Source organism: Callospermophilus lateralis, chromosome 3, assembly GCF_048772815.1.
Source record: "Callospermophilus lateralis isolate mCalLat2 chromosome 3, mCalLat2.hap1, whole genome shotgun sequence".
Taxonomy (NCBI): Eukaryota; Metazoa; Chordata; class Mammalia; order Rodentia; family Sciuridae; genus Callospermophilus; species Callospermophilus lateralis.
In genome coordinates, this window is record NC_135307.1 from 150,660,161 (window position 1) to 150,674,237 (window position 14,077).

Genomic DNA, 14,077 nt, shown 5'->3' on the forward strand with positions numbered 1-14,077 from the left:
TATAAGTGGTATAGGCTCTTTGTTAGCTTGGACCCAGTGTTTCAAAGTTGTTTTGGGGGAAGTTGGAAGAAATGTGTGAAAGTATCAAGCCTATGAGACAAAAGGTAGAAGGTAACCAGATGTGGGAACAGTCCCTTTGGGAGAATCATTTCACACTCAACCCATTTACTGCATGAAATAAATCCTTGAAAATGAATGTGGACATCATTGGAATTGGATGAGGAGGGCTCTACACAGGCTGCTTGCCTGCTCTTTTGCAGGGTTGGTTTGAAAAGAGTGACTTTGGCCCTTGTGTGGATAGAAGCTTGATTCTCAGGAAGCTGGACTTCTACTTCATGTAGAAGCAGCAGGAGACTCTGTCAGGATTAGTGGGAATTGCAGGGATAGGGTAGATGGGAGGAGCTGTGAGGTGCTGGTTGATGTGGATAGATGTGTGGCTTAGGAGATGCAAAGCCAGGGATTGGTGGAGGGTGGCAGGCACCTCTCTAGTGGTGCAGCACATTTGGGCTGTCAATCTATAACAGACTTAAATCACAGAAACTTGGAGATGACTGACTAACATGGAATTTCTGCTCCCAACCCCCAATACTGTTCTGTTCCTACAGAGGAACAGAACAGAACAGTGAGGCCAACATTTAATGCTTTGTAAATCCAAATCAAGGTTTTTATTTGGGTATGTTATAATAACTGTAAAATACTTTCTACTAAGAGACACATTTGGTTTTTCTTTTTTCTTTTTTCTTTTTTTTTCTTTTTGGTACCAGGGATTGAACCCAGTGTTCTTAACCACAAAGCCACATCCCAGTTTTTTTTTTTATTTTTTATTTTGAGACAAGGCCTCACTAAGTTGCTTAGGGTCTTGCTAAGTTGCTGAGGCTGGCTTTGAACTCACAGTCCTCCTGTCTCAGCCTCCTGAGTCGCTGGGACTACAGGAATATACCACCATACCTGGTGACATTTGATTTTTCTAATGGAAAAATTAGCCAAACTTCTAGAAATTTATGCTCACTAGAGATTTTACCACTGTGAGAAGCACAACTTAAAAAGAAACTACGATATGCTAAAATCAAGGAAGCTTTATTTTTCTGACTTTAATGCCCCTTAAATATAAAAAGAAGAGAATTGGGGGTTCCATGTAAACACAAAAGCACAGGGCTGCAAATTTGCTAGTGACAAACTTGAATGGAGCCTGCATGGTCATTTTAACTTTGCTGGCCCTTTCTTGCCTCAGGCCCCTGGGGACAACAGGGATGTGTGAGGCATGTTATCCCCTGGGGCCTGGCATACTGTGGGGCCTCAGCAAAGATCTGAATTGAATTTTCTTCAGGTTAATTATTGAGTTACTTTAGGTATAGTCCACAAATTTTGCTGGGCTGCTTTCCTAAGAAGATGGCAGATTGTTCCACCAGAGTAGAACTCTGGGTAGAATTAGCCTCTTTGGCACAGAGGGGAGGGCTGTGCATGTGCATTGGGGCTATCACAAGCCCCAAGGGAAATATCAGTCCTTAACACTTTCCTTTACATGTCTGATACATAGAAGTAGGAAGCTTATTGAAGGTTTTCTTGGTTTTTTGGTTTGTTTTGTATCTCATTATTTTTTGCTCTGCTACGGAACAAATCCAGGCCCTCATGCATTGCTAGGGAAGTGCTCTGCCACTGACCTACACCCCCAGCCCTATGGCAGTGTTTTGTTTTTAAGGGAGATTTTTAGTTGTCAAATAGATAAATACTGGTTTGGGACCTCTTTTGAAAAGTTACTCAAAAATCTGGCACTAGGAGCAGCAATTGGACATTTCCAGCATCTTCACCCACCTGGGCACCTGCCTGTCTCTATACAACACATCAGATGTCCCCTCACTAAGAACTGAGGAACTCTGGTCTCCAGGCCCTGCCACCCTCCCCAGGCAGCTGGAATGGGTCATGACAGCCCTTGAGGTTCTCATCAAGAATAGCCTTTTGTTTGCTGGGAGAAAGGGACATTCTCTGCACAGCTGCTTGAGGCTCCTTGCTTGTCAGTTTTTCTGTTCCTACTGTGTCAAGGTTTAAATGTCCTTGCCTGGCTTCCCTGCTCTAGAGGTAGAGGAGATGGTAGTTTGGGCGCCCCCTGGTGGTGACCTGGAATTTTTGCCTTAAGCCAGGAGAAGGCCTGTGTGGAGGGAGGAGGTACCTCTCTTCTTATCTCCCCCAGATTGCTATCATGACCTGGTGGCTGGCCATTTTGACATTGAAGGAGCTACAACAATCGTTTGGGCCCCAGAACATGGTTAATATGGTCTTAAGTTCACAGCAAATCTGAAACCAAACTTACGAATCAGATAAATAAACTTTAGAAGCATAGCATCTGAGATTTTTTTTTAATATTTATTTTTCGATTGTAGTTGGACACAATACCTTTATTTTACTTGTTTATTTTTATGTGGTGCTGAGGGTCGAACCCAGGGCCTTGCACATGCTAGGCAAGCCCTCTACCACTGAGCCACAACCCAAGCCACCATCTGAGATTTAATGCATTAGTCTACTCTAAATACATTTTCATCAGCAAAAAGAATGTCTTTTGTGGTTTTGTGTTTTGTTTTTGTTTTTACAGTACTAGGGACTGAACTCAGGCCCTCGCCCTTGCTAAGCAAGCGTTCTACCACTGAGCTACATCTCAACCCCTTTTAAAATTCTATTTTGAGACAAGGTTTCAATAAGTTGTCCAGGCTAGCCTTGGACTTGAACTTGGGATCCTCCTGCCTCAACCTCCTGAATAACTGGGATTACAGACATGCAACAGTAAAATATATCATCCTTCTAAAGCAAACAAACAAATAAGTTGGTCAAAAACTTTGAATAGCTTAATTAACAATAAAAGTCTCTCCGAGAAAGTCTTTGCTAACACTGTAGTATCTTGTTTCTCTCGTGTGTGTGTGTGTGTGTGTGTGTGTTTATGTGTGTTTGTGTGTGTGTGTTTTGTGTGTGTGTCTGTCTATCTATCTATCTGCTTTTCAATACTTGGGACTCCAAGTCTGATTCTATCCAAAATATGTCCAGGTGATACCTGTCATCTGTGGTTTGGGAATCTGGAATATGTTCCTGGCTATCATTCTGCCCTCCAATCAGGGATCAGGATGGCATATCCGAATGAGAAGTAAAAACAGACTGTTAGTTCAGAAGCCAAGAAAATAACTCTAGTCTGCACACACTGCCTCGGGCCTTTCTTGGAACTAAGTTAGATTCCTATCCCCAGCTTTCTTTTCTTCCTTGCAAAGCAGTCCATGTTAACTCCCTATAGTTGTCTTTTTTATCCATTTGCTTCCTGGGGAAGCCCCTGTATCCCACATCAAGTAATTAGAATTTGATAAAACTCAGATAACCTGCTCAGTCTTTTCCTTTGTTGATACCACACCTGGTACCAAGTCTGCTCTGTTACTCACAGTGATCAAATTGACATGAAGCCCCATACTAAAGACCCTCAGGCCATCACAAATGCCTGTCACAACTCAGTGGTGTTACCAGTGTCACCTTTTACCCAATATATTTTCCAGATTCACTACAAAAAAATATGACAAATTGGGCAATATGGTGCACCCATATAATCCCCAATACTTGGGAGGGTGAGGCAGGAGAAGGATCCCAAGTGCAAGGCCAGCCTGGGCAACCACATGAGACTATGTCTCAAAATAAAATTAAAAAGGGCTGAGGATGTAGTTGTAGGGCTTGCATAGGTAACATGCATAAGGGACTGGGTTCAATTTCCAATACCACATAGACACACAAAAAAGTATTACAGAGTAGGTTGCTTTCTATTCCTTTCACATGTTTATTCACTTACTCTACTAAGTACCTGTATATGCAAGATCTTTTCTAAATCATGCATGTTGATGTCTGTGGTTGCTGATAGCAACAGCATAGCCAAAAGGTAGATAATGAAAAACTGGGGAAGAAGCCTAAGGACTCTGGTCCAGCAACCACAGGTGAATCCTGCTTATCTGGGTGTCAGGGACCTACATGTGGATTTCCTGGGCTGTGCACTCAGCCCTGTTTGAGGTGAGCCTATAAGAAACATTCATAGAGAGGAGTACCCTTGCCCAGGGGCCCACTCATGTGGTGCTGCCCATAGGCCATACAATCTGTCCCTGCTCCAGTCTGTATTAAGCAGGACGTTGGGCTCCAGTCAGCATTTAGTCACTAGGGCCTCAAATGGCTGATAGCCAAGGGAGATCTGATCATCTGGGAGGTTAGAAGATCCTATGTTCACCTGGTATGAGCCAGCAGGACTGAGGCATTTCTAGCCCAGGCATATCTCTCAGCACTGTTCAGGCCAGCTCCACCTCACACACACCCTGTCCTTCCCTTGCTTGGTGACATTTCTGCTTATTTAGTCCAGCACTGGCTAAGTGATTCTTACAGCCACCAGTCTCTGGAGCTGTTTGATCCTGGAACTGACCAGGCATCATGTCACAGAGTCCTCACACTAGAGGACTGCTAAGTAAAAGGGGTGGTGTCCACTGAACTGCAGAGCATTCATTGTGCCTCCTCTAAATCTAAATAAAAGGAAATTTGGAGACCAGCTTCCTAGAATGAGGCTATCTAGAATAAAATAGGGCCTCTCGGTTCCTGAATTTCTTGGGCTTGGAAACTTTCTGGATTAGCGCTAATCCTCAGACCATTTGCCAGTGGCCAGGGAATCCTCTTAGAATACCAGGACAGTGTTTTAGTACTGGCCTCCTTCTTTGGACAAGAACTGAGCAAGATCTGAAGCTAAGCCAGCAGAGGCCTAGTGCATCAGCCCTTAATTGACACCACCCTCCATTTAGTTGGGGGGTGGGGAAGGTCAGTTCCAGCTTCAGAGGCAGGCCTACTTAAATGAGTCTGGGTGTAGGGATTGACAGTGGGCACCAGGTTGGAATACTTAGTTTTATTAAGGGCGTCATCTTACCTCACAGTTGTTAGATGGTGACCTTGCACATCAAACCTTAGCTTTCAGGTTCCAAAAGCGTGCAATAGAGCAACAAAGTAGACACATTGGAGTGGGCCATGAAGTGGAATCACTTTCTAGGCCTTCACTGGGTCCTCCTGCCAGGATAAAATCTGAGCTCCTTTATTGTGGTTGTGTCCATTTCTTGGGGTGCCCTAATAAATACACAGACTGGGAAACTTAAAACAGAAATTTACTCCCTCACAATTCTGGAGGACAGAAGTCTGACAGTAAAATGTCAGCCAGGCTTGCACTTCATCTGGACCTCTGGGATAGAGTTGTTGCTGCCTCTTCTATCATCTGCTGATAGCCAGAACCCCTTGACATCCCTTGGCTTGTAGATGCATTGGTCTGGTCTCTGCCCCATCATCTCATACACCTAATGACCTCATTTAAGCCTAATTACCTTAATAAAGATCCTGTTTCTGAGTAAGGTCAAATTCTTAGGTACAAGGCACTGGGACTTTAAAATATCTTTTGGAGGGACATGATAGCCTGTAACAAGGACACTTCAGGAAAGCTTTTAAAATTTAGTCTGCTTCTTATTGAAGAGATGGATTAAGAAGTTGGTGGCAGAAACAACAGTCCAGTGGAAGATTTGTCTCCTGGCATGGTATGGGGTAGACACTCAGGAGTTTCTGGGAAAGGAGCATGAATGCTCCCATGTCCTCGTGAGTCAGATGGTTCATTTATTCAGCAAATGTTCCTCAAGTCTTGGCATTTGAGGAAGTGAGAACTAGACATACACAGTGCCACATGATGTATGAGGTTAGTAATGAAACCCTCTCTTCACCAAAGAAAGCAGTCAGCAGCCAGGGCTTCCTCCTAAAGACGAGGTTATGCCGCACGTCAGTCTTTGTCACTGTGCCTGCTGTTTTAAGTGAATAAATTGCTTCTCGGGGTTTGTGGGATTTTTATTTGAGTTTTTCATTTTCAATTAAATTTATCTTCCAAAGGTTGTGTTTGCCACAAGTAATAAAAGTACCATGGCATATAAGGGGAAAATTAAGCATCCCCCCCCCCCAACACACACACCTGGCATATATCTTTCTGTATTTTCCTGAGTCACACACAAATGGGTTGTTTATGTTGACTCTGATTGTGTCTGCAGTAACGGGGTGGGGTTGCATAGTACTTTGTGCAATGGATCCTTTCCTGCTCCTCTCATCTGCCTTTGTGTTCTGGATAATCCTCAATCTAAAGGCCCCATGATTTTCCAGTTTGGGGCAACAGTTTATTCAGCCCTCATTCTACTGACAGGTGACCTCTTCACTATAGGACTCCTGTTGCCTCATTGCATTCCCAACTTTACTTACTCTGGACAGGGTTCCATGAACTCATTTATTTCACTGCCCCCCCACCTCATTTTTTTGCTGTTCTTCCTGCATTAAGTGACAGTATTGGAAACTTTTTACCTCCTGCATTCATTGGATCCTTGGGTCCTGTGGATCCAGCCCCAGAACATCTCATACATCACCCCTTTCCCATGAGCCTTCCACCTACGCCAGCCCACACCTCCAAGCACAGCTTAGCTGAGCTCTTATGCAGCCTCCTCAGGCCTGTTGAGGACATTTTCTTGATTCTCTTGCATCTCCTCACACCTTGAACAACCTCTCTGTTTCCAGGATCTGCTCAGATTCCTTCCTTACTGCAGTATCTAGGAAGCTCTTAGTGCTCCAGAACCCTCAGACCCATCCCTGCCTGGGCCTTGGGGGTCCCATATGGTAGGGATCCTGAAGAAATAGTACTTTTACTTTTTGAGAGCTTCACCTCTGCTGTAAGCGTTGTATTTGTTGACACAGGTTTATGTGTGCAGACATGCATTTTATGAGTAGGTGTGCTTTTGTGGGTGTGCATGTACATGCATGTATGCACTTGTGAGTGGGTTATGTGTGAGTGTGCACGTGTTTGTGCATGTGTGTACATGTCCTTCCTCCCCCACTAACTGTGATTTTTATCTCCTTGTCCCCCCACAGTGAGGGTTCCCTATTTCATTGACTTGAAAAAACCGCAGGATCAAGGTTTGAATCACACATGCAATTACTACCTCCAGCCAGAAGAAGATGTCACTATTGGAGTCTGGTGAGTGACTGCAATGCAGCTTCAGGGCTGAGGCACCAACTTTGGGGGCCTCTCCAAGAGGCTAGGAGAGACTTGCTTATCTCTGCTAGTGTCCTTGACATTAGTCTCCAAAGTGTTACTTGCTTGCTTTTACCTTCACCCTTTCCTATTCCACACAGAAATCTCAGCTAAATTTGATCCTGATGGTGCAGTATGAAGTGGCACCAAACTCTATCCTGAGGTTTTAAAAACAGCAAAGGCTTTTTAAACTAGATTATTTTTAAAAAGCTTTATTTCCAAGGTAAACAAAAAATAAGCTAGAAATAAAGAGAATGTAAGCACATAATTTCAAGCACAGGTTTGAATGTACCTTTTCAGAGAAGTAAATATCTAGCTACTGAAAAACAGTTTGATTCATTTCCACCTGTAGCACTTCTCAGCAGTGGCAATGGTAGTGTTTGCTGTCTTCTAAATATTTTCTTTATTTGCCACAAATTTAAACTGGACTTATGCCCTGTGACTTCTCTTTGTCTCCTTGGAATACACTTTAATGCTTTGGTTTTTTGTTTGTTGGTTAGTTTTTTGGTTTGTTTGTTTATTTTATATAGATAGATAGATGATAGATAGATAGATAGATAGATAGATAGATAGATAGATAGATAGATAGATAGATAGATAAGCACATGTTACTCAATCAAAGCTGACCAGTCTCACTGTGGCATTTTTTTCCCCCCTCAGAAGCAGCTGTGAATCACTGCCTCTTTATCTAGCCGGGTTTAGTTTTCAGTAGCCATAGAGTCTCTTTCCACTGTCTCAGAAAACTGCTGTGTATGTGAGAAGTTTGTAAATGAAATGCCTTGAGTAGATTCCCAGTGTACACGAGGGGACACTTCTAATAATGGTCCTTAGTAAAGAACTTTAAAGAAAAAGGGAGATTTTTGTTCTTAGAAGTTCGTTGTGGGATTAGAGTCTTTTGTCAGTTTCTGATTTGATTTAATCTGTCAGTCAGTGACACGTGTTCCTGTGGGACTCCTCACTTTCTTATGTCAGAAGCTTGAACTATTTTACTCAGAGCTATTTTATGGGAATGGTTTGGACTCCACTGATGAACATGGATCTGTCATATTGCAGGAGGAATGTTTATGGTGGTGGTATTTAAGTTTAAAACACCAACAACACCTACATAAATTATCAGTTACCCCCCAAAATTTTAATATCAAGTCTCAAGGTAGCAATAGTCATACAGTGTATTTTTGGGTGCCAGTCTCTGCCCCATTCATGCCCTGTGCCTTCATGATGACACCAGAGCCTCAGGATATAACAGACTCCATTGACAACTGCCCTCACCATCATCTCATCAGTCAGCATCCTGAAAGAAAGGCTCAAGTGCCACCTGACAGCCATTCTTGGCCATCAGCTTAGAATGCCCATGTCAACAAGTTGAAGGAGAGGCCCAGAAATAGGACCTTTTCTGCTGCCTAGAAGCTTCCTAGAACTCTATCAGGAGCCCAAAGTTTGGGATAGACTGGCTTCTGGAAGCACCTCAGTTTCTAGCACTTTTAAAATGGACCTACTATTCTGGAGGCTTGATTGTATGATTTATCATGGTAATTATAGTGGCCAGAATCACCCTGAAATGTGATCCTCTTGAATGGATTAGAGATACAAATAAGATTTACAGAAAATTCTTATTAATTCAAATCTTCCCTGTTGATTAATAGTATTCAATTTGGCCTAAGTTAAAATTAACCTTAACCAGGTGCAGTAGCACATACCTATAATCCCACTAACTTAGGGGATGCTAAGGCAGGAGGATTGCAAATTCAAGGCTATCCTTAGCAACTTAGCAAGGCCTTAAGCAATTTAGCAAGACCCTATCTCAAAATCAAAAATAAAAAGGATTGTGGATTTAGCTCAGTGATAAAGTGCCCCTGGGTTCAACCCCCCAGTACAAAAAAAAAAAAGTATCTCTCTGAAAGAGGAATTTGCTAAACAAACTAATGATCTCTGAGTGTCTGGGCAGGCATGGAATGAGCCCGGTTGATTGTGAACATGTCTCTGCATCCCATGTTGTCCCAGCTCTGCTCCAGAATTCAGGCAGGCTCTTGCCTACAGAAATGGCTCCCCCACCTTGTTAATTGTTACCAGTACAAGCTTTTGAGGCCCATGGCCAATCAGGAAACACTTCTTCTGCAGCTGTTAGCATAAGCCTTCCAGCTTACAGATCCTGGTTATTTATTCCACTGATGGGAAATGCTGCTGCCCTACTCCATCCTTATGTAGGTAATGAGCTACTTTCTGCTTTCTGAGACTGGAGCTACCTCTGTAATCCTGCCTATAGTTAACTATTGTGTGCAGAAGAGGTATCTATCCATGCCACTCCCTCTGCTTCTGTCTCTAGGCATACCATCCCTGCCGTCTGGTGGAAGAATGCCCAAGGAAAGGACCAGATGTGGTATGAGGATGCCTTGGCTTCCAACCATCCCATCATTTTGTACCTGCATGGGAATGCAGGGACCAGGTGAGGTAAAGGAAACCACACAGACAGTGCATCCTCCCTGCAGAGCACATTTCCTTTCTGGAGTAAGAATGTACTGCCCCCAGGCCACTAGGAGAAAAACTAGAGTCCTACAGATTGAGTTTACATTGCAATGAGTGAGAATGTCCCAAGAATGAAGAAAAAGGCAGAGTTCTTAGGGGTGGGGGAAGGCTGGAATTTAAATGAAGTTTACATGAGGCAGAACTTCTCCAACAGGCTCAGGCAGAACTATGTGCAAAGGACTAATAGGTCTGGTTTGCAAAGCATACCTGGCTCTGCTTCCTTGGAGACCACAGTGTTGAGCAACTGTGGGAAGCTGTGCCCAGTCAACTTATCTGAAGCCCATCCCTGGGTTGAGATGGAGGAGGAGGCCACCCAGAGGGGGATGTTTCCCATTTCTTGCTATAATATTAAAGGACAAAATCCTGTCCCTGTGTGATTTAGGGAGAAGAATTTCTCAGAAGGAAGGAGGATGTGATAGTCACTCAGAGGAAGGGTCCTGATGACACTTGACAGTGGCTACAGTGCATCTTGGGGGAAATGTCTCCTGTCCACTTACCACTGTTTTTCTCTGTTTATTATCCCCATCTGAGATTGGCAGGCAGGTCTGTATTACCTGTGAGATAGCTTCAGGGTACAGACAGGGGCAGGAGAGAAGGCTGAAGGCAGAGGGCAGCCAGCAAAGACCCCAGCTGATGTACGTGGATATGCCAGTCCTCTTGGGCTATCTATCATGGGATCAGCTCTCTGGAGGCAGCTCTGACACCAGCAATGCCAGCATGTCCTAACAGACTTGATGAAATACAAGGCCATATGTTTTTATCACAGATGCTTCTCATGAGTGAGTTTAACAGCTCATCCTTTGAACTGGAGTTGCTTTCCCCACCCAAAGACAGCTGATGCCCCTTCCACACCACATCATGTTGTTCAGAAGAGCCTCTGTGGAGTGCCCACGATGGGGGAGGAAGGGAGATGCATTTTCTGTGTGAAGTATTGTTTGAGAACCCTAAAGTCACTGTTTCTGCTGCTTCCTTAGGTCATCTCTGACAGCCAGAAGGAGCTAGTAGGGAGGCAGGGTGCCCCCACAGGGCTGGGATTGGGGTGGTTGAGGGGGAGGATATTTTATAGGCAAAAGTATCAGAGAGAACAATAAAGGGCCCTTTCTAGAGAGAAAGCAGGCCTGGATGTCAGTACTGCAAAGCTGTGCAGAGGGTAATACAGAAAGCCCAACAGCACAGCCCACAGGATGGTCTCTGTGCCAAGAACAGAGTGCTTGGCTACTGAGTCACGTGTGCCCAGTGCATTTTGTTCTCTTCTTTGTGTGGGACAAGCTACAGAGGGTTTCTCTTCTGCTTTCCAAAGAGCAAATGGCTACAAACAGCTCTTGTAGCATCTTTCTATAAATAAGAAAACTATAGTTGGCAGTGAATAAGGCACAGTTCTGCAGTTCCAATCACATGGTTTAAAAAAACAAAACAAAAAAAAAAAAAAAAACAGACAAAGCCTGTCTGTAACTTCAGGTTTGAGAGGAAATGTGACTTTTAGTTTGTCACCCTCCAAAGACCACCTGTGTTACAGGTCTACCTGTATTCTGCCTGGTTCTGTCTGCACCCCTGTCCTCAGAGCCCCTTCTTTAACTAGATTCCCCCAGGGAAGACCTCCTAGAGGGTTTTGGAATCCATTAGTTTGCAGGATCACAGATCCAGATCACTTCCAGATCCTCTCAGCCCCTATGTCTTTCATTCATTCATTCGTTTGTTTGTTTATTTATGCAGTACTGGGGGGACTCATGCCTGCTAGGAAGCCCTCTGCCACTGAGCTACATTCCCAGCCCCTTTTATTTTTATTTTGAGACATGATGTTGCTATATTACTGAAATTAGCCTTGAACTTATGGCATCAACCTCCTAAGTAGCTGGAATTCCAGGCATGCACCACCACACCTGGCAGCCCTTTTTCCTCTTAACTTTATAGAAGGAATTGCGAAAACAGCTACCATGAACTCTTCCAAATTTAACTAAAAACATTTTATAGTATTTATTCCTGATCTTGGAACCATTCCTTTTTATTTTTGCTTCTGCTCTATATTGGCTTTCCTCCATTTCATCATTGTTTCCCTGCAACATTACTGTGCCACCACCACAGCCATATACTAGAAATAGACTCATTCATGCTTGTTGATCCCTGTTGTGGGGTCTGTCCACTGCAATAGCTGAACAACTGGACAGAAAATGGAATGAGGGATAAATGGTCATTATACAGAGAAGTACAAATATGTGAAACATTTAGTGCACTGAGCCTTAGAAATGAGAGATGCTTCAAAAGCTGAGGTCTGCTGGAGAGGGGCTGGAAGCCTGCCATCCCCACATACTATGGTGAGAGGCAAGGTTCTCTTGATGAAATACTGCCAGATCACAGTGGTACATGCCTCTGTGTCTACAGGTGGGGCAAACATGGGTGAAAAGACCTCAGTACAGGCTGGCCACAGCAGTAAACCTGTTAGCACAAGGTAGGGGGAGCCAAGAGATGAGGACAGGGAGCCTTTGCTAAGCAGAGCACTGACTGTCTGCTGAGTCCTAAGGAAATGTGGAGTAGGACAAAAAGGTACCTTTTGGTGGGGGCACAGCTCTGGATGCTACAGTCCTTGGATGCTAGAAAGCTAGGGAGGGGCTAGATGGCAGGGGTAGGAGCAAGTGTGGGCTTGCTCTGTTTCCTTTTGTGTCTTTTGAATGTGGAGCTATAGGTATGCATTTCCAATTAAAAATAAAAGTACCTAACAATAATTAAAATAATTCAATAATTTAAAAATGCTCTTCAGCCAGGCACAGTGACCCATGCCTGTAATCACAACAGCTCGGTAAGCGGGAGAATCACAAGTTCCAGGCCAGCTTCAGCAACTTAATGAGGCCCAAAGCAAATTAGCAAGACATTGTCTCAGCATAAAAAATGAAAAGGGCTGAGGATATTGCTCAGTGGTTAACCACCTCTGAGTTCAATCCCCAGTACCAAAAAAATTTTTAAAAGTCAGTACTGCCAGAGGCAAGATTGAGGCCACTTAGGAAACCTGAGAAGGATTAAGAGAACCAAGAAAGAGATCATCTGTCCAGTATAGGTCCCTCCTTGGAATGGGTTTGGGATCCCAGACCCTCCAGGATTGACTTGGACATCATTCTCTGAGGTGGGGCACTAACACCCACTTCCTGTTCCTTTCAGAGGAGGCGACCACCGGGTGGAGCTCTATAAGGTAAGTGTCCACAGCTCGCTGGCCAGAACGAGCAGTACTGTTTTATTCCAGGAGGCAGAAACAGGGAATCACTTGAATTAATAACTTGTAATGGTAGATGTGCTGTATGGTAGTGCCTGGCTGATTTTACCAGGGTTTTTCCCATTATGCTGCCCCTAACTGGCCTCTAAAATCAGAATCCATGCACTTTGTGAATCATCTCCTAACTATTGGCAAAGTGTATGAAAGGTATTTAATTTTTTTATTTTATTGGTACTAGGGATTGAACCCAGGGACTCTCTACTACTGAACTGCATCCCCAGTTCTTTTATTTTGAGGTAAGGTCTCACTAAGTTGCTGAGGCTAGCCTTGAATTTTCAATCTTCCTGCTTCAGCCTTTTCCCAAGTCTCTGGAATTACAGGTGTGAACCACCATGCCTGACTTGTTTGGGGTTTTTAATGTTTACTTATTTATTTTTTGAGTGCCCTGGATTGACCATCCCTTGCCTTCTCTCAGGGGAGTGTTTTCATCTGCTAACAGGGCAGAAAGGAACATCCGCAGAGGTGTGGACCAAGTCAGGAAAGGCAAGTGCCAGAGAAATTACCCGTGCACTTGAGGTTTCTATCATGGAAGTAACACTCCCTGACCAGGTGCAGGAGGCATGCTGTATTGTGCTCTGGATGCTGGCTCTGCAGGGGGCTGGGAATGGGCAGGAAGCACCAGGCTGCCTGGGAGAATGGCACCAGATCTTCCCAAATACAGGGAAGTGGCAAGTAGCTGTGGATAATGGTAGAGGCATAGCAGCCTCCACATTGCTCTGTTCACACCCCAGCCAGGGCACAGAATGATGCCTGGAGGCATAGCTCTGGATACTACAGTCCATGGATGCTGGAAAGCTAGGGAGGGGCTAGATGGCAGGGATAGGAGCAAGTGTGGGCTTGCTCTGTTTCCTTTTGTGTCTTTTGAATGTGGAGCTGTAGGTATGCATTTCCTGTTAAAAATAAAAGTATCTAACAATAATTAAAATAATTCAATAATTTAAAAATGCTCTCCAGTCAGGCACAGCGGCCCATGCCTATAATCACAACAGAAAAGGTCAGCTGGTCTATAAGGATTTTTAAATAAGTAGTCATGAGAGAAAATTCAACAAAACCACAAAATCTTGAGAGATGCTGGGTTGCAGTAAGTGTCCTCAGATGGGGTCTCCATGCTGTGGATTTCTCTTCTGTATGTCTGCTGTTGTGCTGGGTTGTTAAAGCTCTTTGGCAGCACCTAAGAGCTGTCTGCCCACAAG

General features: G+C 44.1%; 1 protein-coding gene across 2 annotated transcripts in view; it reads left to right on the plus strand.

Annotated features, from left to right (window-relative positions):
• The window catches only part of Abhd12 (abhydrolase domain containing 12, lysophospholipase), an 81,166-nt gene that overhangs the window by 55,731 nt on the left and 11,358 nt on the right, over positions 1 to 14,077 (plus strand). Inside the window, exons 3-5 of one of the 2 annotated variants that reach the window (XM_076848884.1) lie at positions 6,937 to 7,042; positions 9,423 to 9,542; positions 12,773 to 12,803. In XM_076848884.1, the coding sequence (XP_076704999.1) occupies positions 6,937 to 7,042; positions 9,423 to 9,542; positions 12,773 to 12,803 (257 nt within the window). The remainder of the gene's footprint in view (positions 1 to 6,936; positions 7,043 to 9,422; positions 9,543 to 12,772; positions 12,804 to 14,077) is intronic. The other variant, XM_076848885.1, reaches the window with a different exon arrangement.